This window comes from Labrus mixtus, chromosome 11, assembly GCF_963584025.1.
Source record: "Labrus mixtus chromosome 11, fLabMix1.1, whole genome shotgun sequence".
NCBI lineage: Eukaryota > Metazoa > Chordata > Actinopteri > Labriformes > Labridae > Labrus > Labrus mixtus.
The window spans coordinates 2376728-2401362 of NC_083622.1; the positions used below are offsets into that span (position 1 = coordinate 2376728).

Consider the following 24635-nt stretch of genomic DNA (forward strand, 5'->3'; position numbering starts at 1 on the left):
TGTTCATTTAGTACAGTTTGGTCTCATTTAAAGTCAAACAGACCTTTAAGCAGGGGAGGGTTTAGGGCGGGGCTACCTGGGATTGACAAGTCTCTACTACATCGCCCTGAAAATGTCCAGTTCAGCGTTTTGGTTGTCCTGGAAACTCTCTGAGAAGTCGCAACATGTTGTGTGTACGGAGCTGTTTTATCACGGCTGCACTCCTGATCATTTCCTGATTTGTTTTTTTGGGTTCGAGCTGCATGTGTGAACTCAAAACGTGCACATTTCGTTTCCCTGCCAGGCTCCCAGTTTTCCATGGGAAGTGAACACGAGATCAGCGGGGAATATTCAGGAAAACAGGAGGGGGGGGGGGGGGTGATAACGTTTTAAATCACATGACTGGGGCACATAATGACGCTCTTTTCTGCACATTTACCACTCGTTCATAAGTGACTGTGAATACATCTAAGGCAACAACTGTCATTACAGTGTCAAACTCTGTCCCTTTGTCGACCATCTTGGATCTCAGCATCTTTATTTAGGTCATGTCTTACCTCCTGAGACCCCCCCCCCCCCCCCCCACTCCTATTCGACAGGGAAAACGTCACATTGTGAGGGACATGTATGAATAAAAAAACTCAGGAAACGTTCTCCACATTTTGTACCCCGGCTGCTAAAAGTCTGAACTGTCTGACTTTCAGGAAACTAACAATCGACTCATTCCAACATGCAACGTTTACAAACCATCTGAAACATTTTACCCAATCAGCCATCAATAAAACAAACAACACTCTGACTCACACTTTCCTGACGATGCTTTGCACCCTGAGTTCTTGTTTCTTCAGGTGAGTGTTCAGCATCTGAGCAGGAAGCTTCAGTTTGTTCAGGTGAAAAATATCTTCAGATAACTTCAGTGTCCGTCCTCTTCTCTGTGCTGTTTGAGACTGAGTGTGTGTGTGTGTGGACTGTCTGACTGCCTTCATCATCCTCTTCATCACTAAGTTTCTGACAGAGTTAAAGCTCTGTCTTATCTTTACATCCTCCTTCCTTCCTTAACACCTCAAAGACTACGGCCAACCACCACGAACGTTCTGCTCATGCGTGAGAGGAAGTAACTCTCCATGCCAGCAGGGGGCGGTAGCTCGTTGTTATGATACGAGAAGACCATTTTCACACCGCTGTCGGTCACCACTCGTATTATAGGTCGTCTACTAACGGAGAATAATGTCTGATGAAAAGTAGAAAATGACGCTGGCGTTGTCAGTTCTTGGTCTTTTAGTGGAAAAAGAAAAGAAGAGACAAATAAAGAGGCTTTACTGAACCTGTGAGGAGAGCTGGAGAGAAATGAAACCTCCCAACAGCCGATCAGAGAGATCCCGCAAAAAACGCAAAAACTATGACGACGACCGCTCAAAGACGGTCTCATGGTGCGTCAGGGCCTTCACACAGAACCACTGAGGTCCAGAGCCCTGAATCAACACTGTGATGGTGTTTGGATCATAAAGCTACAATCTGCACAAAAAAACCCACAGAAAATAAAAACCAGACGACGACACAAATCCTTCTTAATGCCACCATGACTCTGATAAAGCAGTCCGTCATATACATGGAATTATAGTTTGATAATTTGATAACTATAAATGTGCAAATGTTTGAAGTCATGATTTGAAAAAATAGGACGAAGGTAGAAAAAAATCAAGAGTCAGAGATTTGCCGCAGCCAATCAGAGAGCTCCTTCTGATGCACTCGCGACCAGCTGTGATTGGCCGAGCAGAATGGTTTACATCTGTCGGTCTTCTCTTGTTTTCAAACAAGCCAGACTCAATCTGATCAGGTCAGGAGGACTCACAGGTAAGACTTATCCTCCACTTTAAGCACAAAGTGTCTTAACGTTCACATGATGCAAATCAGTAACCGTGGACATCTGTGCAACTCTGTGAAAATCTCAAGTTTGGGTCAAGAATGAGCTTCAGAAAACAGAAAAAACAAGTGAACACAATGGCATCAAGAGAGAATAAGAAACAGTCTGTCAGAAATGTCGACGATGTTTGTGTTAAGATCGGCAACAAGAAGCCTCATCAGGCAGGCCTACTGATGTTTAAGAGCTTATTTTACAAAAACTAAAACAGGGACAGGATTAAAGCATAAAAACCGACAGTAAATTCTCAATATAATGATACGCTTGTATGTTGCAATCATATATTTATAAGCTTGCAAAGTTTGTCATTTTGTGTTAAACTACAGCTGCTGGACGGATGAGGTCAAAACTATTTTCATCTTTTTACTTCTGCTTAAATTTAAATGTGGCTGCAACAAGTTAAAGAAGTTCTGCTTTATTTAACACAACGGACGTTGATCAAGTTGCATCAAAAAGATTGCAGAAGTATCTTCAAGCCACCCCTTACTACAGTTAGACTCTGACTGATTAACAGCTCGGATGTATTTATCCCTGTAGTGTCTATAAGGTAATCAGACAGGATCCTCTGGACTATCAATTGTCTTTGTTTCATGTTGATTGTTGTCTTTTTTTATGGGTGAAGAACAAATTCATCACCGTGTGAGACGATCTAGTTCATCTTGAATCTTTTAATTTTGTTTATATATGTCGTAAAAGGTCTCTACTGTGAAACAGCAGCAGGAAACACCGTCTGCATTAGGGTTAGGGTAGGGCGGGAAGTCTTTGGGTGTCTCACGATTCGATTCCGATTCTTGGGGTCAAGATTCGATTGAGAATTTCAAAGTCTATTTATGAACGAGTCCATCCTTCAGGATCTACTCCAGTCGTCTGTGAGACTGGCTGAATCTCTTGATGCTCCATTTGGCCATTCTACTGAGATAAAGAGCTAGCATTAGCACTTAGCAGGGAGGGACTGATTAGCTAAAAAAAATAAATTGATTTTTAGAAGTTATGAATTTATTTAAAATCTCAGAAGATAAGAATCTCGATTTTTACTTAAACATGTTTTCCCCACCTCTAATTTGCAGCTTTAGCATACTAACTTTGATTAAAGCGTCATTAGTTCAGATTCAAACAACTGAAGACACCTGCTGTGGTATAACACATGAGAGTGATGATCTGAACCCTGAACACCAGGTAATAACCCCTGGGAATAAATGCATTCATTTACAACCATATGCATCAACGAAGTGGATAAAAATCTACCTTACACTCAATCAAGTTTTATTTATGTCCTGCCAAATCTCAACAGAAGTGATTTCATGTACAGAGCTGTTATAAAGGGCGCTACTCTGTTCTGTTATTGACAAAGAACCGACTATTAATGCAACCTGACCGACCTTGAAACGTCCAACGTCAGAGCTCTACTTTTGTGCAGTCTGAGCCAAATGTAGTAACATTTTAGTAAGTAAAGGAAATCTTTGCATGGAGACTATGAATATAAACATGTTTGATAATGCTGAACCTCATGTCTCTGATATTTAAGTGTGTGTCTGTATTTCCTCTCACCACGACTCTGTAAAGCAGAGCTCCCGTGCTCTAAAGAGGAAAGAGTTGAATCCAGGTCTGAAAATGAAAATGAGGTCTACTTTTACATAACTGCATCATAACTCCAGACTCAAACTCTCAGTGAACATGCATGAACGTCTGTTTGAATCAAAAGGTTTTCTCAGCATTGAGTTTGACCTCGATACGATATCAGTAACATCGATACCTCTTTTCATGCCACGGCAAAGAAAATGGAAGTCTGAGGCAAAACAACATGGGGTCCTTTTCTTGTTTTTTAAATCATCAGAATTGACTGCAAACGGTCTAAAATACACAAATACATTTGCAACATTCTCGTACTGAAACATGAAAATGTATTTGTGCAATGAAGACAGTGTCACCTCCTCTGTTGTCTGTATGTCGGTGGAGATGTAAACAAAACTTTGACATGTATTTAAGTCGCACAAAGGACTCGAGAAACTTTTGTACTTTTTGATAATTTCAAATATCAAAGATTGCATCCTTTAAAAACACATGGTATCGTAAAGAAAAGCACATTTTGACAACCTCACTGTTGACCATAAAGAGTGTGCACTGAGAGTTTGATTATTTGTTAAAAAGCTGTGTGTGTGTTGGTCTACATGTGTGTGTGTGTGTGTGTGTGTGTGTGTGTGTGTGTGTGTGTGTGTGTGCGGTGTGATGAGATGCAGAAAGTAATCCAATCAGCGTCAGAGGGCCTGGTGCTCTGGGTCCTGGCCTGCTTACAGATATGACACTGCTGGAGAGAGAGAGAATATCTGCCTAGTACTGAAAAATCTGCACCGTCTCTTTAAGAGAGCGAGAGGCACTCACAGCACTTCCTCAGTCTGGCATCCCCCTTCTTATGCCGCCATTGGTCGGGGCCCCCTCTTCCTCTGTCAGCTGATTCGCTGCTGGTATCTAAGGGCTGGCTGGCCAGCGCTCTATAAATAAACCCGGTGCTGTCTCAGCAACCAGCCTACAATACTCATTAGCTGCTCCTCTCTCTCCTCTTCCGCCTCTCCGCCGCTCAGCAAGTCGCTCCAATCGCAGGCCGGCCTCCAGCAGCAGCAGCCTGACACACTCTCCCCTAGCAACCCGAGCCTCCCCACCAGCCGCTCCCTCCTCCCCCCTCGCCTTCATCATGCTTCCTGCTTCCTCAGACCTCAGCTCTCCTCCATTTATCCAGCCTTCAAACATACATGTACACATACAAAGGATGCCAAATGCTCAATAGATTGATACTTTTTGATACCACATGTTTTTAAACAATACAATCTCCATCATTTTAATGATTATAGTATCAGGGGGAAAAAAGTGCAGAAGCTTTTAAAAAAAAAAACTTCAGATCTTTAGTCAGATTTTTAACAAAAAGCTGAATCCAAGAGAGAGGTCAACTCAAAATCAAAGGTCGGCAAATACTGAAGTGATCAAGTCATTTTGGCGTTTCATAAAGATACCAAAGTTAGGTTTATGTCTCCTTTCCAAAACACTGCTTTGTATTTGTGCAAATCAGATAGCGTGCAGAATTTTTTGGGGAAATAAAAATAAGATATTTCTTCATTTTGGGTGCATAGAACGTCTCATTTTGTCACCCTGGTGTCAAACCAGGTATCGATGGTGACTGATATCCATACTGAAGTTTTAACTTCTGGTATTGTGACATCCCTGATTCATACACATCTATAAATGACCCTCCATCATCCTTCATGCACACATCTATACATAATTCATCCATCCAGCCTCCATCTTTACATCCATATATGATCTAAACATCCCTCCATCATCTCTTACTCCTGCCTCTCAAGACCTCCACCTCCTTTTATTTCTTTTTACCTTCATACATCCCACATCCATCCTCCATCACTCGTTTACCATCTTCCTGCTCCTTTGACCCAAACTCTCCTCATTTATCTGTACGTGTACGTCCTTCCATCGTCCCTCCATCAACACCTCCACCCTTCATCTGTCCAAACTTTCCTTCATCATCATTTCTTCCTCCTCACACCTGATGCACTCCTCTTGAGACTGTAACTAAGAACTATGCCTGTTGTTGTTTAATCTGCAGATTATTTTGTGATGGATACTTTGGTCTGTCTAACGTCCAGACATCCCTCCATCTCTCACTCCTTCGTCCAGATCACTGCTCTCTCTGTTTGTGTCTGTGGGGTTTTTCACTTTCCCTGCCAACTGTCTCATCTGTCCATCAGTGATGAGTTTCTGCACAATAATCTAACAGCGTTTACTGTAACAGTGACACACAGTTACAGTCAGACTCTCTCTGCTACGTATACACAGCGTGTTGATTGATGACGTAAAACAGGAAGATTAACCCTTTCTGTACCAGAGGACATCAACTTACCGGTGTAAGGTGGTACACTTTCAAAACTCTAAAACAACCTCTGTGTTTCAAAACGATCCAATTTGATTAATCGATGGTATCAGAAAGTTCTGAAGCGTAAAATATAACTTCTATTTCATATGTCCGGCCAGTTGGTGAGGGACGAATCCATCAAGAACTGGAGGCAAACTCTTCCACACTGTCTAGATTTTATACATATGAGTATTTGTGCGATTGAGACAACGTGCAGGAGTTCGTCTGTTACCCAGTATTGTAATCCTGGTGTTTCTATTTTTCATGTCGAGCCGTACAGGAATTGATTTCCACTTGTGTTATATGGAAGTTTAAAATCCTGTTGTTGTGACTACCCTATACCAGTGTGTGTTTAACCACGACTTCAGTTCTTTTCGAGGAAGATTTCCAGTCTGAACCCGAGATTGAATCTTTGAAAACCAAAACGCTGATCACTGAGAATGTTTGATTATATTTTTAATCGTTCTGAACAGAAGCTAGTTTAATGTTCAGAAATTCAGCTTGGAGCAGCAGTAGACGGCGACATTTTAAACAATGTCCCGACAGGCCAACAAGTTCGTAACCATGGTGACTATGGAGACGAATTGCTCTTTGGACTGAAGGTTACGTTCAACTAGCTTATTAAGAAAAAGGAGTTGGGGAGTTTTGTCAAAATGTACGACACTTTGCAACTTTTTGAAAGAGTTTGCTGGATTTTTCCTCACAACAAAAAAAACAAAAAAACAATAATGGTTGCCTAGGACTTCCTTTGTTTCTGTGGTATTCAAACAGGTTTCGAGTCTGGTATAGTGGCGCCCCAGTTGGGATGATTCTAGCCCTGAATAAATGAATGTCTGTGAATGCGTGCATCAATCTAACGGTTTCAAAGCCTTTAGTCCACGACACAGATCAGTTGGATGATAGAAGAAGAACGTTTTGACTGTTTAAGTTCTGAACTGTATCCTCAAGTTTCTTATTGTACATAAACATTACACTCCAAGTCACAACTGAAGAGGTAGAAGAGTGCACATGCAAACACATCCTCACCTCCGAAATAAAGCTTTTATCTTTGGTGTTTTCACAAAAACCTCCTGATATTTTTCAGATTTAGCCGCGCAGTGTGAACGCCAACAACCCCGCACTTTCACTCCGACTTTATACAACATTTTTCCTGCTGAACATTTTCCACACCGAGTCAGGATGAGCGGATTTTGAGAACGCAGCGGGAAATATTCACTGGAAGCGAGCGGGGGATTCGCTTTCAGTTGGCTTGTGTGGTGGTTTTGACTTTTATATCCTAATAGCGGCGATTAACTATTAACTGTAAAGCCCGACGGGTGTGACCTCCTTTGACGTTATTAGACCGCTTCTTTTTGTTTTCTGTTCATCAGTATGTTGATCTCTGTTCTTTTGTTTATAACACTAATAACACATCGAACTTCACGATTGATATCTACGCAAAATTAGTTATTTTAGCGTTGGACTCTGCATGTGTGAACAACCGACTCAGGAAGATTTCTGGAGCACTCTGCCTAAAGCTTTCTAGACATTCTTAGACGTACACATGTTAAAACCTTGTTAATGATTGTTACAGAACACTGACTTCACTCAGTAGAAACTGAGGTCAAACTGTGTCTCAAAGCATTTTAACTCTACACAAAAGTAAAGAATTGAAGATTTTGTAGTTAATATTATACTATGTTTAGATTTGCTAACATTGTGTTTTTTACTCATATTGTGTGTTTGGACAACCTGCTGCTGTAACGCCACCATTTCCCAGTTTGGGATCAATAAAGTAATTCTATTTTATTCTATTCGTTAAGTTTAAAGTGAATCTGATTGGTCCCACAAACACAGTAAGCAAACAGCTACAGTAACAGTTTGAGTTGGACAAACACAATCCAGTCATCAGAAACCAGAATCCCCGTGTTCGATCGGGGTTGAGAGATAAGATTTTTGGCTTCATCGTTGGTCATATGCTTTGTTTGAAAGGTGCAGCTCAACTTAAAATGGATGTGTATTTGGTGACTGACTTTTCCATTGGTAGCATCATCCGGTTAAGTTTACAAAAAAATACCGATAATGGGTCATTTCTTGTTTTTTGGAGCATAAGATAACATCCCAACAGACAGTCAACATCTGTTCTGTTCCCCCAAAACATTCAATAAGGACCCTTTAAATGTGATTCTTGAACAACTGAGGTAATAATATGTGGGGCTGATATGATACCAAGTAATCTGTGACGATCTAACATCAACCAATAAACTCCGTCTCGTCAGACTCAAAGTATAAAAGACCACCATCTCTGAAGAGCTCATTCATATTTCTCTACAGCCCATCGGATTGAACTCTAACATTTCAGAGGCTGTAGTTTACAGAGCTGATGACTGGGAGATGTTTCTAATAGTATCTGTGTGTAGTTTATCTTCACAGCCCTTCAAAATGAAACAACCTGCAGTTTGCCGTACGCTGAGGCTGCTCTTTGCACTAAAAACTTTACTCTTCTTTTGTGCAAAAATAAACTCACTGATAAAAAATCACTCATTGATAAAAATACAGTTTGATTCATGTATTTGTGGCTGGATGGTTTAAGTCTAACACTGTGTCCACACAAGGGGGAGCAGAATGAGCAGCGTGTTAGCAGAGCAGCAGCTAAAGTCCTCCGTCAGTGTCCACTAATAGGATGCGTTCAAGTACAGTACTTAGTGTAGGACACCTGAGTTTTTGCATGATCAGAGCCCCGAAACACGATTAGTGTTGCAGTTACATGTTGAAGCTGGAATAACATACAAGTGGCAGAAATATATGAGTGGAAAGAGGTTAAAAATGATTAGCAACATATCAACAGATTAGACTAATGTGCATATAAGAAGAGAAAAATACATGAAAGCAAACGGACCAAAATAACCAGTCGAACAGGAACATAACCACATGCAGACTACACGGCTCAAAACACCATTGATAATAAAGGAAATATACAACATCAATAAAAGAAGTGAAGTCAAGAAACTCGCTCTGATACATCTATGATCAAGTTGATCCTCTGAGCCCTGAAAACAAGAAGTGGAGCTACAACTGGACTCTTGAACAGATGATGACCTCTGCACAGGACGATGGGGAGTTTAAATGTCTCATATGGGGATTTGAAGATAACACATTTTTTAACATCGATTTAAAATTATATCAATACCTGATTTGACACCACAGCAACAAAAATAGAAATCCTATGCCCCCTATATTTGGTAATTTCTCGTTTTTTTAATGAGCAATAATTGCAGGCAAACTTCTGCACACTGTCCAGATTGCACAAATACATCGGCAACGTTTGGGTATCAGAACTTTGCTATGTATTTGTGCAATTTAGACAGTCCTCTTTCTTTTTCTAGCAGCAGCCTTAAGTCAAAAATATGACTGAAAATTGTTAAAGATTCATTTTTTTTTTACACTATTGATCATTAAATTCAATTATATTGCACCATTTTAAAACACGTGGTATTATAAAGTACTGAAATTGTCACCAGCTAGTCTGAAATAAAGCAAACACCAAGATTCACAGTGTTACAGATGATCGGTGTGGAGATGCTTGAACACACGTGATGAGCTCTAAATAATCTGCAGATTGATCAACAGCAATAAATCACAGCTTGCTAAGAAAGTCTCTGATATTTGATGTTATGTTTAAATAATGTCTGAGCTGAGGTGACCAAAAAAAAGCTCATCAAAAACTTTCAAATCTAACAAAACAAACTAAATCAGTGAGCTTGATGTGCTTCCACGGGTCACCAGCAGATGGCAGGATTTCTTTTATGATGTGCTGTGACAGAAAGACAAAGACTTCTGTGTCAGAGTCGGATTTATCCAGTTTCTCACAACAATCCCGCCATAATGAGAGGAATCTGCCACTGTCACAACAAAAGAGAAATACTACGACTATTCAAGACTGAAGGAGAGATCTTTTGTGGAAAACCACTGGTCCCACAAGTGACCCCTGAGGTACACCAGACTTTATCACAAAAGGATGAGGCAAAATATACAAAGGACACAACTTAATGTGCCCGTAAATTGAAGGAAAAAAGGAGGCTGTGACTAAGAGGGTCAAGGTGAAGTAGCATCTGTCATCACAAGTTTTGTATTTTTAAAAGCAGACTGAGTGCGATTTGTCTGATCATGAAAGTTAAAAGGAGGAGAAAAGGAGCCAGATCAAGCAGTAAATCGGAAGAATAAAAAGTGAATTTCTGACAAAGGAGCCACAGGTCGGACTCAAACCCTGGCCGCCCGCTTTGAGGACTTTTGCCTCTGTGCATGGGGCTACATGTTGAAACACAAACAGCCAAATTCCCCCTGATAACCCCCTAGGAAACTGTCCACAACAAAATCAGGTTGAGCCAATGTATGAACAATGCAGGAAATATTCTAGAAAATTCACCTCGGGTGAGCGGGCGGGGCCGATGAGGTTTATATCACGGGACCAGTGTAATGAAGCTGCTTCATACTGGTTTCTGCTCACCAGTGTGTTCTTTACCACGTGTTCGTTGATACTGTAAATATGTCCATTCATTTTGGATTCCTGCAACCTCATTTGACGTCATATATGGCCACCCAAACCCCCCCCCCCCCCTTCTATCCCAGGGAAAGAGCAACTCAGGAAGATTTCAAGGGCAGGCCGAAAATTTCCGGAGTGCATGTGTGGAAACAGCTTTAGAGAGCACTGGATGGCGGGAAATTAAGAAGAGTCGTGAGGAGGGGGAAATGACATCACAGGCAGCGCTGATGAAGATCGACAGGTGAAACAACGTGATGAGGAAATACAACGACTTTAAATCAGGGTCGCTTTTATAGGGTTGTTTTCTCTCTGATCACAGTGACCGATCAGCTGTTGATCTTCACCTCACCTTCAGGTATGACTCTGATGTCTGTGTAACACACGGCTCAGACTCAGGTGATCATGTATGTTGTTTTTTTTTTGAACACATAAAAACTGTATGATCAGCTCAAACTGCTCTCTGTCTGTGTGCCCGAGTTCTCATCCTGCTCAACATTTATTTATACCTCGAATGAAATCTAATACGTGTGTATTTATAAATTAACCTTTCCAAGTATTTTGGTATCACTGACACTTCCTGTGGTGGTTCCACACCGTAGAGTCTCTGCTGCCTTCACAATAAGAGCCTGCAGATCGGAATCAACAGTTGCTCTGATTAAAACACGAGTTTACCTCCTCACACACTCACAGGGCTGCCCCCCTTTGTGATGTCAGAAAATGTTTGACTTTATACATTTTACTCGGACACCATTAATGTACCTCGCCGTGCAACATTCACGCACTGAAGTGGAGGAAGATGGGAGGAAGTTTTACTTTTCAATACCACATAACTTGTTGGCGTCGTCACTCTCTTACAGAGGTGTCTCATGGGTTCACTTGGATTGGGACTTGGATTAGATTAGTACACTTCAACCGTACACATTAAACCAGACGTGGAAAGGTTTTTAATGTTTTCAACAAATTCTGGATTTGTTCTTTAAGATTTTTCATGTTATTATTGTTGTCGTGTAATCAGTGATTTTTTTTATGAATGTTTTTTTTTTTACAAAGCAGTCTAACTAGAACATCAGTTTATAGATGTAGCCTAACTCAAGTTTGAACCCCATCTGTACAGCGATGAGCGTTCAGACCAGAGGAAATATTCTGTGCTTTAAAGTAGTTTTGGTGCTGACTAGCAAGAGAATTAACGCTTTAACATTTAGTCCACTGAACACATTTTATGGGCCATTTTTGCCTTTGTTAGATAGGACAGAGATGAGGGGGGGGGGGGGGGGGTGACATGTAGCAAAGGGTCAAGGTTGGACTCGATCCCACAGCAGGACTATGGCCTCTTTACATTGGGCGCGCAACCTAACAACTAAGCTATTGGCGCCCACATAATGTGCTATTTATTGTTTATATCTACCAAAAATTGCAGTCTAATTTCTGCACCCTGTCTATGTTTGGTACTTTCATTTCATTTCATAGCTTTTGGTTAAATATGTGACTGATGGTCTGTAGTTTTTTTGTACGGCTTTCTTGATAAGATGGCATGAAAGATGGAGCTGTGATGAATGTCTCTGAGCCTGGGACAATATGGATGATGGTCAGCTTCCCCCACATTACAGTTACATGGACGTCCTGAGTGTTGTTAGTGATTTCAGGTTGAATATGTGTCTTACTATGATCAGTAAAACCAGGGGAATGTCAGAAACAAGACCGGCATGTTTGTATCAGCGGTGAGTTGTTGAGAGAATAAAAACACATCCTGTAAGACCAAAAACTAAAACAACATAAACAGCTGATCACTGAGCGCTTCTTTATACGTTCAGTACAATGTTCAGAGTTTTTGTTCTTTGTGTTCTCCACACACACACACACACAGACATCAACCATCTCCACTGACATATCTGTACAATAAAATCCAGTCAAGCTGAACAACACACACCCAGCCCGCCTCGGCCTCACGCTTTGTCCCACTGACACACAATAAAACCAGGGACGACAACAACACCAGGTCACATGAACATCTGTCGTCATGTTATTACAGACGCGCTGTAGATTTTGTTCAGATGAGATGAACGGCACAAAACAACGTGCTCTTCCTGCTCGTCAAAGAGTTCAACAACAGCACACCGACATAAGCTCCACAGAAGTGTGAATTAAAGGCATTGATAAGCCGCCATACCAACCACTTCAATGTAGAGATCAGTGATTTAAAATGAAAAATTAGAGGCTTAACTGCACACAAGGCTTCCATCAAACGAGAGGTAAACGGTTAAAAACAAACTTCATACATTATAAACACATCAAACTCAAACTCATAGGTCAGGTCTTAATCTGTAACAAGATATAGAAGCAGGTAAAACACACCTTCCTGTCAGTGTGTTAGAACCAGGTAAACACACTGTGTGTTAGCATAGAGCCGGCTAGCATCTTTTCAGTCGACTTGAAGTTTCAATGATTGATGGTATCATACAGTAATAACAACTTCACAGGTCGGTATCTAGCAAAGTTTCTTGAGGCTTTTTTGGCGTCTTATAAAAGATGTAAAAGTTACATTTGTGTGTCTTACAAACAGACAGAGAGCGGTCTAAATCGTACAAATACACTGGCTATGTTCCCGTAGCACTTTAGAGAGTGTGCAGGAGTTTTGCCAGCAATCGTTGCTAATAATAAAAAAACATTAAACCCAATATCGTGTCTATGACTTTCAGTTTTGTTGCCGTTGTATCCCAACAGGTAATCGATATTGTTTAATTTTTTACTAGAATCACATCAAAGTTTAATATGTTGGTATCATGATAACCCTTTGCTATATGAAGACCAGATCAAAGTGGACCAGCAGACCACCTCTGAATAGAAACCCCCTCATTGATTGATATTCTGAATGAAGGTACGAGCAGACTGAGCTCAGCGCAGACCGCAGACCTCACACCTTCAGGTCCCCGAAAAAGACCCATTTACCAAAGTGTTAACCTGTGCAGACCAGGGCAGAGTAAACGATAAATAAAAAGGATCAAAAACAAGGACTACATTTTGAACATGTAGAGCTCTGACCAATCAAACAAAACACACAGCGTTAACAACACGACGCGACAACAGCCGGTCAGCCTGTGGTTTCATTCAGCTCTTCCATCAGACTGCTTTCCTACTCTGGAAGTTAAAATCCATTTTACTTTGTAGATCCTGTTTTTTTTAATCTATACATTTGAACCAGAAGAAGAATTTAAGTAGATGAATGTTTTAGATAACGAGAAAAAAGGTGAGCTACAGTCAGTTACAGTCCTGAAGTCACGCCAGAGAAACACTGATGTTAACATTAAAGAAACCAGTTTAAATCTCTGCTTCAGTTCATTTTTGGAGGGATGAAGAACTCTGTTGATAGTTTGTCTCCTGGTAGAAACCCACTGAACGATAAACACAGGAGGAACGAGCTGAGCTAAAGTCGTTAGCAACGTCCAGGCTAATAGCTCCTCCTGATGTCTGCTGTACAGGGTTTTTAAAACACTGGTTTTTAACACAAATCTTTACTTTTAGTGTGTTTTAATAGTTTTAGTTTCCAGTTCTGCTTTGTCGGAACGAGGTGTGGAGAACGTGGCTGCTGGCTGACTGTAAAAATGAATAAATCTTGCAGCCGTTTCTGACCTCCTGTGTCCACCAGAGAGCCTTTGTGAAACACTTATTTTAAAATCAAACTGTTAGTTCTGTGTTTTTCCTGGTTTTAATAACCAGGTGTGATTGGTTTTTTTGAAGAGGAGACCTCTGCTGATTATTCGGCTCAAGGTAGAAACCTCGTGAACGAAACAACACTGAACGAATCGTCACCTAAAAAGTGAGCGAATGTCGATAGCAGCAGCTGAGCTAACAGTCCTTTCTAATGGTTTCTGACATTAAATTTCAACCAGAGCAAAACCGTTCAAAAAGCAAACCCACTGGTTTCTTTCATCTTCAATTATTATCAGGATACTCGTCAAACTTTCTTTTCAAAATCCAAACATCCACACACACATTAAAAACTTCAACTTGATCCATTAAAGCCAGCGTGTTCTGCAGAGTTCACACCATCGTTTTCATACATGACCAAAACAAAGGGAGTGTGTGTGTGTGTGTGTGTTTGTGTGTGTGTGTGCGTGTACTGACTCTTGTTCTTGCGCAGCAGGGCTGTGCTGATCCAGGGTTCTGTTTGGACCATCCTGCACGCGGGCACAGGCTTGTCCTCCACGGATGACGATGATGTGATCACCATGGAAACGCTTGGCAATGGTTTGGGTCCAGCAGGGAAACGGTGTCAAGTCAGAGCTGTGCGGTGACAGGTGTGTGTGTGTGTGTGTGTGTTGTTGTTGTTCAGGTGACTGTCATCAGACGCCGCGTTTTCGTTTTTTCCCCCAGAGTCCTACACTTCAGTACATCCAACTCAATCAACGAAATCTTGAAATGGTGGGGAAACCAAACCGACCAATCAAAAGGCACCGTCTTCTCTGGCTTGTTTTTTTTTTTTTTTTTTTTGTGACTGTGGTTTCTAAGGCAACCAACTGGTGTACAGGCAGCTCGTCTCTCTGAAGTAAAAATATAAAGGATGTAATCTCTGCTTTCTGTGGAGTTACACTATAGATATAGATCTCTACATATATATTCTGTTCTCTGGGGGGGGTTATAGAATATTTGGTTAATCAGGTTTTTTAGCTTTTTCTTACGTTGGCAGTTTCATGCATTCTTTCTGTGCTGGAGACGCTCCAGATCGCTGGTGGCTGATATTAAAACTAGTAAAATTAAACCTTCACTAACACAATACGTTAACTAGCGGCACTCTTACTTGCTTCTTAATAGTTTCACTTAGTCCAGAGCAAGTTTAACACAGCTCGCAGCTCTTCAGACATCTTAATCCAGGACAGGGGCTTGTTGTTTCCAGTGCAGCCTGAACCAGTAGAACACAGTACAGCACGCACGCACTTCCCAGTTTACTCAGATCCAAAGCTTCCGAGAGCACAACAAGTTCATCCAAATGTTATTTCGCACAGGTGCAAGTCCAGTCTGTGCTAACCAGGCTCGCCCAGCATGCTGCCAGGTGGGCTGAGCGAGGTAGAGTGACAGAGGGGGGGAGGAAGAAGAAGAAGAAGGAGGTGGAGGAGGGGAGTTGGGTTTCCAGCTGCCTGCTTTTACCCCATCCCTTCTGCTAAATATAGCTCCAATTACTGGTGCTTTCTGGGGGGGGGGGGACTCTTCAGTGGACAGAGCAGGGCAGTGTGGAGTGATGTTATCACTCAGATTAATCCAGTGACACACACACAAACACACAAACACACACACACACACACACAGGGCCCTCCACTGGCAATGTCACAGAGCCTGAACAGCCGGAGATCCACGCAGACTCAGCTCCCCTTCACCCGCCCACAGCAGGAGGTGGCTGGCCTCTGCCAGGGTGAAAAGGAGCCCCTTTAAAAACAGCCAGACTACACTGTAATCCCGCACACACTGTACAGAGTCACTGTGACACAAACACCTGTAAACACCTGATAGAGTAGCTCCACAGTAAAGTTCCTCTAGCAGGATATATCCACACTCACAGGTGATCAACAGGAACAAAGTGACAGATCAGACCCTGCACAGTGACTTGAAGCTTTTAGATCCAGTATCTGGGTGGGTGGGTGAGTGGGTGGGGTTACATGCAGAGTGTTTCCCCGGGCTGGAGACGACCGCCGGCCTGCATTGTAGTTCCAAAACTCTCCGGTCCCTCTTGTTTACCAAAAAAAAAAAAAACAGCTCGATCCAGGAGGAAGTCCGCCTCAAGAGGTAATCTCACTTAAAGTTCAATCACAAACATCGTCTGAACCGAAAACTTGAGAGTCGTGTCGAAGAAGTAAAAAGAAACCAGATCCACAGAAGTTCCTGAGCTTTGCTGTCAGACGCCTTTTGATCCCCTGACGCGCCTCTTCTTCTTCTTCCGTCTTCCTCTCTGCAAACTCTTTGTATCCTTTTCTCGTCCTACTTTTTTTTTTTTTAACTCGGGGAGATTTGTCTTTTTCTTCTTTTCTTTTTTTTTTGTTAGTCCTTCAAGATGGAAACCTTCACAAGGGCGATTTCAGCTCATGTTTCTCGCCCGTTTCCCTCTCCGTGCTTCTCCGTCAGACGGAATCTGTGCTGCGCTCCCCACACGGCTCCCCCACCCTGACACACGGACCGTACCAACTCAGTGAGGCGGGGGGGGTCAGAGCGGGTCTGTCTGGCGCAGACTCACTCACAACTACAGAAACCAGGGCAGATACACACACAGGACCAAAACATGACAATAGAGAAATGTCTCATCAAGATGCCGACTAATTTTATGAAACTTTACCCGCGATTCGAGTCCGACAGCCGGACAGTAACCTTCCGTTTGACCGCGGTAGTCTGGTCCGAGCAGACCTCTCCTGCCTGTCCATTTATAGTAACAGCAGGATATATATACTGGAACTTTATATACACGCATGCACACACAACCTTTGCTTAAACTCTTAATACAAATTTATAGATAAAATTCAGTTTCTTCCATACATATAAAAAACAAAAAACAGGCCAGTAATTGTGAATACAGCCTTAAAGTTTAAGTCTCAAACTTGTTTCTAAAACACACAAACTATTTTCTGAAGCCTTGCAAAAAAAAGAGAAAGGTTTGATTGCAATAAAATCAGATATTAAAAGTGTATAGATACAGTGGTGTGTTGGTATTAATGTTGAAGGAGGGGGGGAAAGGAGAAACACATGAGGCCTGTGTTGAGAAATGTCACGACAATGTGCATGTTTCCCTTAAATACAATATTCTTGACTTAAATAAAAGCATCTTATTATAGCTGAATACTAACTGAAGAAGGATCATGTATTTTTTAAGTGGAAAGGTGGAAAGATGGAAAAACAACAGATTATGAAACCTTTTAAGTAACTCAGATAATTAAAACAGACCTAAATAAACATTAAGAGACCTGATGGGTTTGAATATAACTTATATGTAAGATATTAAATGTCTTTTTGTTCATTCAGTCTTTCAAAATGATTCAACTTGTCTGTATTCCTGTAAACGCTGCCTCTACCCTCACTCAGCAGGCACCCTCTACGGGCTCTGTTGCTACCCGACGCTACGGCAGCTGCAACGTCATTGGCTGCTTCAAGTCCCTCCCTTGGCTCTCATTGGACGGCGGACGTGCAATGTGGGCGGGGCCTTCGGCTTAGTTTCCCAGTGTCTCTTCAAACGGCGCGAGGCAGGAATGACGCGGAAATAGTTTGAAGATGTCAGGTAGAAATGGAAAGAGGGAGGGGAGGAGGAGGAGGAGGAGGAGGAGGGAGGGGGGGAGACCGAGGGGGAGGATGGGGGAGGAGATCCAGCGGGGGAGTGAGCGGGGCAAAAAGGCTTCCATGAGCACATGGTCACTGAGTGACTCCCTACAGCCGAGATGTGTGACTTCTCCTCCTCAGCCTGAGCTAAAAGTTGTTACTGTTGCTATCCGAGCATTCCGGCTAAATCAGGCACAATGCTGCCTGGGAACAGCTCAGCACACAAACAGTGTCATAAACCAGCTGACGGCTTCTTAAAGGAAAATTCACCCTCAAATACACTCTGCACTCACTTCACTTTGTCGCCCCATTTCATGTCCTCTCAGCCTGTGAGCTGTGCAGATTAATAAACAGTATTACAAAAAAAAAGTCCCCTAAAGTAAAAAAGCAACACCTACAATGTAGGCCTCTCTAAAGTCTTTCATTAAGTTTATTATACTGAAATGTTTGTTTGCAAAACACTGCATAATGTAAGGTAAACTTGTGTATATTTTGGTTCTGTAATATCCATTTAATTCCAGTTTTCCTCTAATCTACTCCACCTCCAGAACCCCCTAGTTCAGAGCTCTGCACTCCCACACAGAGAAAAACAGCTGACCAGTCGCAGCTAAAATAAGATATCATGGCCTAATAACATGCTATAATTATAGAGCGTGCATTAAAATGATCTTTCTCCGAGATTAACGGGGAGGAAAGAAGCGTTACAGGGCGATACGGCACGGTGGCACGGTAGCACGACGCGCTAACGTGTTAATCAGATGCAGATGCATCACTACAGGTGATGTGCTTCAAAAGGTGGCCTAATGCCCGGCTCAGGGTGACTGGGTCCGTCTGGGCTGAGGGGGAGATCCTGAGGTAGATTTTGCAGGGGGGGGGGGGGATAGATGGCTTGTACCCTGAACCACACACAGAGACGGGCGAGAGCGTTAACTTTCATTACACAAAACTCATCTATCACGTCCTTATTCAAAAACAATCAATCACACTTATATGTGCGTAACAATCAACCGTCAAATAATAACCCACTTATTGTCTTTTCTTTTACTACATGAGACACTTATTAGAAACGCTGTATTTACGTGTTTTATGTATTTATTTATGTGTAGGTATTTCTTCATTGTACAAAAACAGTCATTGATTGTTTACATTATTTTACTCTGTTCCTTTTCATTGTCTGACACCTCTTCATGTCTTGTACATTTTTTTAATTTTAGTGATAAAGTAAGAGAGACTAAATAGTTTTTTAAGTGCCTGAAAATGTTTAGTTAGAGAATCAATTTAAGGTAAAATAACTGATATTATGCAGCACTATTTGGTTAAAAATATCACAGACAATGCAATGTAAACAAAGGAAACAAACTGGATGTATGTGTTTCAGGGGACAAAGAAATATCTAACAAGTTGCAGGTATCAGAAAAAATTATCTGTACCATTTAAGTCAGTGCAGACTTTTCATTTGAAGACAGCAGGACATTTCACCTGTGCCAATTTTGATTTTATGCCATATATTTCTGCACAGGTAGGCATGCAAGCCGGATGCTAAAAGGTGGCCGGGCACACAGAAGTACAAAAAGAAAAGAAAACTGATCCCTTCTATACTCCCAGTCCTGTTCATACTGTGTGCATAGGTCTGTTTGCACTGGGCAGAAACATGGAGTGTGCTGCATTTCTACTCTCATCATGCCATGAAAAAAAACCCCCACACTTATCTCTGCTCCACAATTAAGACAGACGAGCAACAGGTGAGAGAATGTGTGTGTGTTTACGTATGCTGGGAATGACAGGGCATTCATATGATGCAAACACACACTACCTCTCTACATTTTCCCCTAACTCATTTTAAGTTTCTTCATTAAAGAGATTTTAAAAATACAAATAGAAACACCATTAGAAGCCGAGGGTGGATATTTAATTTAGCAAATAAGTTGCACTTATTAAAACACATTTATTAAGTGCTATAGCCTACATTGACTCAATCTCCTGCAAATGCACAATTTTTACAACATGAAAAAACAAATATCTGATATAACTTGCAGGAATATTCAAAAGGGACACCTTTTAAGATGTATTTATAAGTTAAATTTAAATTAACATGTTGCAACCAATGCTTCAGACAATTCGGCTCTTTGTGCATATAAAACAAAAATTGTGTAGGAAGTTTTACAAACATAAATCATTATAATTATTTCCCTTTTGTTGGAGTAAAAATCAGCATTTATTTTATTTGCAAGCTCAAATCTTATTTGGAGCTTTCATAGTTTTGTTAAAAGTGGCTTCTTTAATCATATTTATTCATTTAAGATCTTTAATTTTTTTGTGCGCACTAAAAGATGTTTGTGATAGCTTGTTAACCTCATTATGCCTTTGTTAGGCAGTGATGCAGCATATTGCACTGGTAGAAAGAAAAGCAGCTTCAGGAATTAGACGCAGCCGCTTCCTGCCGTCTGCATCTGCCGCTGCTCTCTCTCTCTCCCCCCCCTCCCTCTCTCTCTCTCTCTCTCTCTGTTGTTGACGGTAAAGAGACGCACTGCTCCGGCTTTATTACTGAATATGTGAATAAAGGTTAGTAATAATAATGTTAATAATTCCCTCCTCTGAGTTACGAAGAGGCTTTCACTAAATCACGTTCAGCTTGTACTAACGACCAGACAGCGGAGATTACAACAGCAGCAGCGAGGAGGCAAGCAGACTCTGAGACTCACGTGCCTTGCAGCAAAATTCCACCCGGCAACTATACACTGTACCATGGCAACAGCCCTGCCATTGGTCCCCGGTGCGTTTTCAAATGACCAATGGGATGGCCAGCCGCGGGTGATGCTTGTTGCTAGGTAAACATGATGCAGAGGAAAGATAGAGGGAGCAGAATTACCATGCTGCTACTGCAGGGTGCTTTCAGAGAGGAGTGGAGGAGCTCTTCACACTCGGAGATACCCTTCTCACTTGGCGGTGCCAGAGAGACAAAAAAAGCGAAACGAAGCAGGAATGACACAGGCAAAGAGGGAACACAACGTGGAAAAAGACCGGTGCAAACGGTGCTGCTAATGTTTTATGCAGCAACAACGCCTTTTAATGTAAAGGCAAGCTCGACAGAAGAGGAAGATTGCTTCAAAATAAAATTGCCTCGACTAATTCTATTAAACAAAACCGTGTTATTATACACTCAAAAACAACTTTAAAAACATGCAGACAAATTCTCTACCTTTAACCTATTAATTTATAGTTAAAAATAAAATAAAAAATTTAAAAAATGCAGCAAAATAATTCAATTAAATAGATTATATGAGTTAGCAGCATCCATTAGCTCTAACACATCATGATTTAAGTATGACAATACCACCATGCAATGTGTGCAATGTTGATTCAGTTCATTTAAAGTAGCAGTTCATGAGCTATCTGTCTTCTGTTAGTTTAGATAATAACATTAATCTGGATTTTAAAGAACACAATTATTTAAGTATCTAATCTGCAGCCTAGGTCACAGTTTTCTCAGCTTGAACTGCCCGTGACCTCATTTCAGGATCCTACATTTCCCATGACTCCTGCAATGAATTGTCAGGTTGTCATGTTAATTTGAGTTTGCCGGATTTAAGAATGCAATTTGTTAGATTTTGGTTGTCTTAAAATGTATATTTATGCACACACACAGACACACAGTGAATTTAAAGTCCATGTATGTATTTAAGCAGCAGCTATATAACATGTTAACTTTGGCCTCTTGTGTCTTTGGTGTGAGCCCACTGACACATCCTGTAGCACATGTAACACACACACACTGAATAATCATATAGGGTCCCTGGTTTTCGATGCAAAGGGACACACACATTACCCACACAGCCTCAGTGATCGATGAGAATCAGAGACTCCAGATTGATCCGAGCGGACATGTGTCCGTCTGCAGGAGCATAGCAGACCGGATGGTGCAAACTGGGAGGACTGGTGTTACAACCAGTACACCCAGAACATACACACGTTCAGGTACTCAAATGCTGCACGCTGTCTTTAAATCCTGAGTAGGGTTTTCTAATTTAACAAATGTAGATATGTTTCAAGTAAAAAAACACGGTAATGTGTAATTCTTTGTTTGTTCGTTCGATTACGACAGCACATTCCCTCTTTCTCTCAGCTATTTTTTCCCAGTACTTTATGATACTGTACATAAGTGATTCTCAACTGGTGGGTCGGGACCCAAAAGTGGGTCGCTGAGCTGTTTTCAGTGGGTCGGGAATATGTAGCTGGAAAAATAAAAGTGTGTCAAAAAGTCTATTTGGCGCTTTTCAAAGTGTGTCTTGTTGTTTCTTTGTATCGTATGCCAAATGTTTCATTAAATTAATCTGATTGGTTGACAAATATGTGGGTCACGATTTTTTCATGAAGGAGTTTGTGGGGGAGCTTAGGCTAGACGGGTTGAGAACCACTGCTGTATAGATCATTAAAAAACAGACGGTATCATTTTGAAACATGTGGTGTCTGAAAGTATCAACGTATTGGTAAGTTTGTAAACTTTCCTCCTGAGTCACCTTCCTGTTTCTCTACAGGACTCTTCTGCATCACCACATTTCTAAAGGACAATACCGTCTTCATTAACTCCAGATGAGATTTTAATTTTTAACAGAAGTCTTTACACAGGTGTCAAAAAGCTTCAGAGGAAGTCTACACCCACAGCTGTCAAAATGTAAAATGATTGACGTGATTCATCACAAAATAATCTTTTTCTACTTTTACGTAAAACAAGTTTGAGTACAATCTTTCTCTTATAATGGAAGAATGCTAACGTTGTGTTTTTGAATAATTTTAATGAAATACAAATAGATGTTTGTTTGTTTTTGGATATTGTGTAATGTAGACAATTTGCAGGAGTTTGCACGCAAGGTGGATTTATTTCTCTCCCAATCACCTGCCTTTAGTAAAACTAGTATTTTTTTTAAATCATCAGTACTTTTCTATACTTTAAACGTACAAAAGGTAGAATTTTCACTCTAAATTATTCAAATTGACTAAAAAATTATTGAATGTTTTTTGCATTTTTTTTTTGTTGAGTATTTACATAACCCCAAATATTTCCAACAGTTATCAAAACCAGAGAAATCCTTAATTTTATGGTTGTAACGAGCCGTGTCTAGTTGCAGCGGACGCCATGACAGACGCGACATCTTTAACGTTGCCATGGAAACACCGGATGTTACGTCAAAGATCGCTGCAAAAGAAAGCGTGAGCTGCTACTGAAAGCTGTCGTTCTGTTGCTGTTTGTGCTTCTGTGACAACATTTCATGTTTATTATACATCAGCTCGTCTGTAAAACATTTTCTCTTCCTCAGGTCGGTTTCGCCCGTTAGTCTTGACTACGGACAACTCAGGAGTTCGTTTTCATCGGGGGAGGGAGTAGCAGAGAATCACTCCCGCCAGCCTCAATGTCATCGTTTGTTATTGTTTTGATTGAGAGCCCCCTGGTGGTGGGATCTACATACTGCGTGTTTACAAAATTTTAATAATGGAGATTGTCTTGTTTTTAAAAAATGTGGTATCAAAAGTGTCATAGTATTCAAAATGTGACAACATGTAGTTGTAGAATCTCCTTAAAGCAGGAAAGGAATGTCACATTAATTGTTTTAAACATTAAATGTTCTTCAATAATATCCAAACGTTTTGACATAAATCTATAACCTTGTCTCTGTTATGAGATATTTTAAGGTCTGAATGATGGTCGGTGAATGCACAAGAAGTGTTTGAGTTGCTCAGAATTGTTGCAGCCAGCTAAGAGCAGTGAAACAGGATGTGATGGCTGCACCACAATCCTTGATGGATCAAAGTCCACTAAAAGTTTTTTTGTTTCTGTCACTGACGGGCTCAGATTGTTATTTTAGGAGTCTGACGACATTAAAGACAGGATCCCTACAGAGATGAGTTTTTTTAAACAGAAACAGCTGTTACATCACTCTCTCTCAGAGACACCAGACTCCATTGACAAAAACAGGCTTTTTACCTCACAGGACACGGGAGCTGCTGGTCTTCTGCTGCCTCCATGTGTGAATGTGTTTGTGTTAGTGGGAGACTTTCATCTTAGAAATGATGTGTCTGGATCCAAGACAACGACGTAACATGCCCAGATAACCGAATCATGATGCAGATAAGAACAAAAAAATCTGAATCTACATTTTTTGTGAGATTTGTCAAGTTGACAAAGAGAACATTTTTAAAAAGCTGTTTTTTGAATGAAGTCTGGTTTGCATTTCAGATACGATCTCAGGAGAATCTTTAAGCTTTGAGCAAATCTATTGCCTCTTTCTCCAAGTCATCTGGATATGAAAGATTCATGTTGGTGAAGGGGCGGACAAAGCAACAGAGTCCACTTGACCAGTTGTTCTCAACTGGTGGGTCGGGACCCAGAGGTGGGTCGCGGAGCTATTGTCAGTGGAATCGCAAATGTGTGCCTGGAAAAAACTTGTGTAAGAAAGTCGGTAAATCACTTTTTAAAACATGTTTGTTTTGTCTAGTTTCTTAGTTCTGTCACATGTTTTGTGACGACTAAAGTCCAAAAAGCAAAATTTTTCAGTAAATAAATCTGATTGGTTTAAAAAGTATGGGTCGCGATTGGAGTTGGGGGTGGGTCCTGAGGCTAGACGAGTTGAGAACCACTGCGCTAGACGATGCTGTAACGAGAACATTTGCCTTTATATTAAAGCTACGTGTAGTTCAACGGAATATCAGACAAACAAAAGAGCGACGAAAAACATACTGTCGAAAACGTAACGCAGCCGTTTAATTGCGTGCACAGAGATCGAAGCGGCCTCGTGCATTGGCTCGGGCAGAATTCTCCGGATAATAATCTGCTGCGTTCTCACAGCCGCAGAAAAAAAACACAAGAAGGCTGGCAGGAGAAACTTCTGGTAAACTCAGAGTGGAAAAATGTGTCTGTTTGCGTTCACACATGCAGCTCCTCCTGGAAATATCAGGAGTTATTCTGCAAGTGTGAAACTCCTACTCATCAGTCAGGATCAATATGACAT

General features: G+C 41.1%; 1 protein-coding gene across 2 annotated transcripts in view; it reads right to left on the reverse strand.

Moving 5' to 3' along the window:
• dyrk1b (dual-specificity tyrosine-(Y)-phosphorylation regulated kinase 1B) overlaps window positions 1-24635 on the reverse strand; it is a 44487-nt gene that overhangs the window by 10762 nt on the left and 9090 nt on the right. Inside the window, exon 1 of one of the 2 annotated variants that reach the window (XM_061049561.1) lies at window positions 14464-16465. The exons of the other annotated variant lie outside the window; for it this stretch is intronic. Coding sequence (XP_060905544.1) covers window positions 14464-14569 — 106 coding nt within the window. The 5' untranslated portion in view covers window positions 14570-16465. Of the gene's footprint in view, window positions 1-14463; window positions 16466-24635 lie in introns of those variants that run through there. 2 annotated transcript variants of the gene reach the window in all.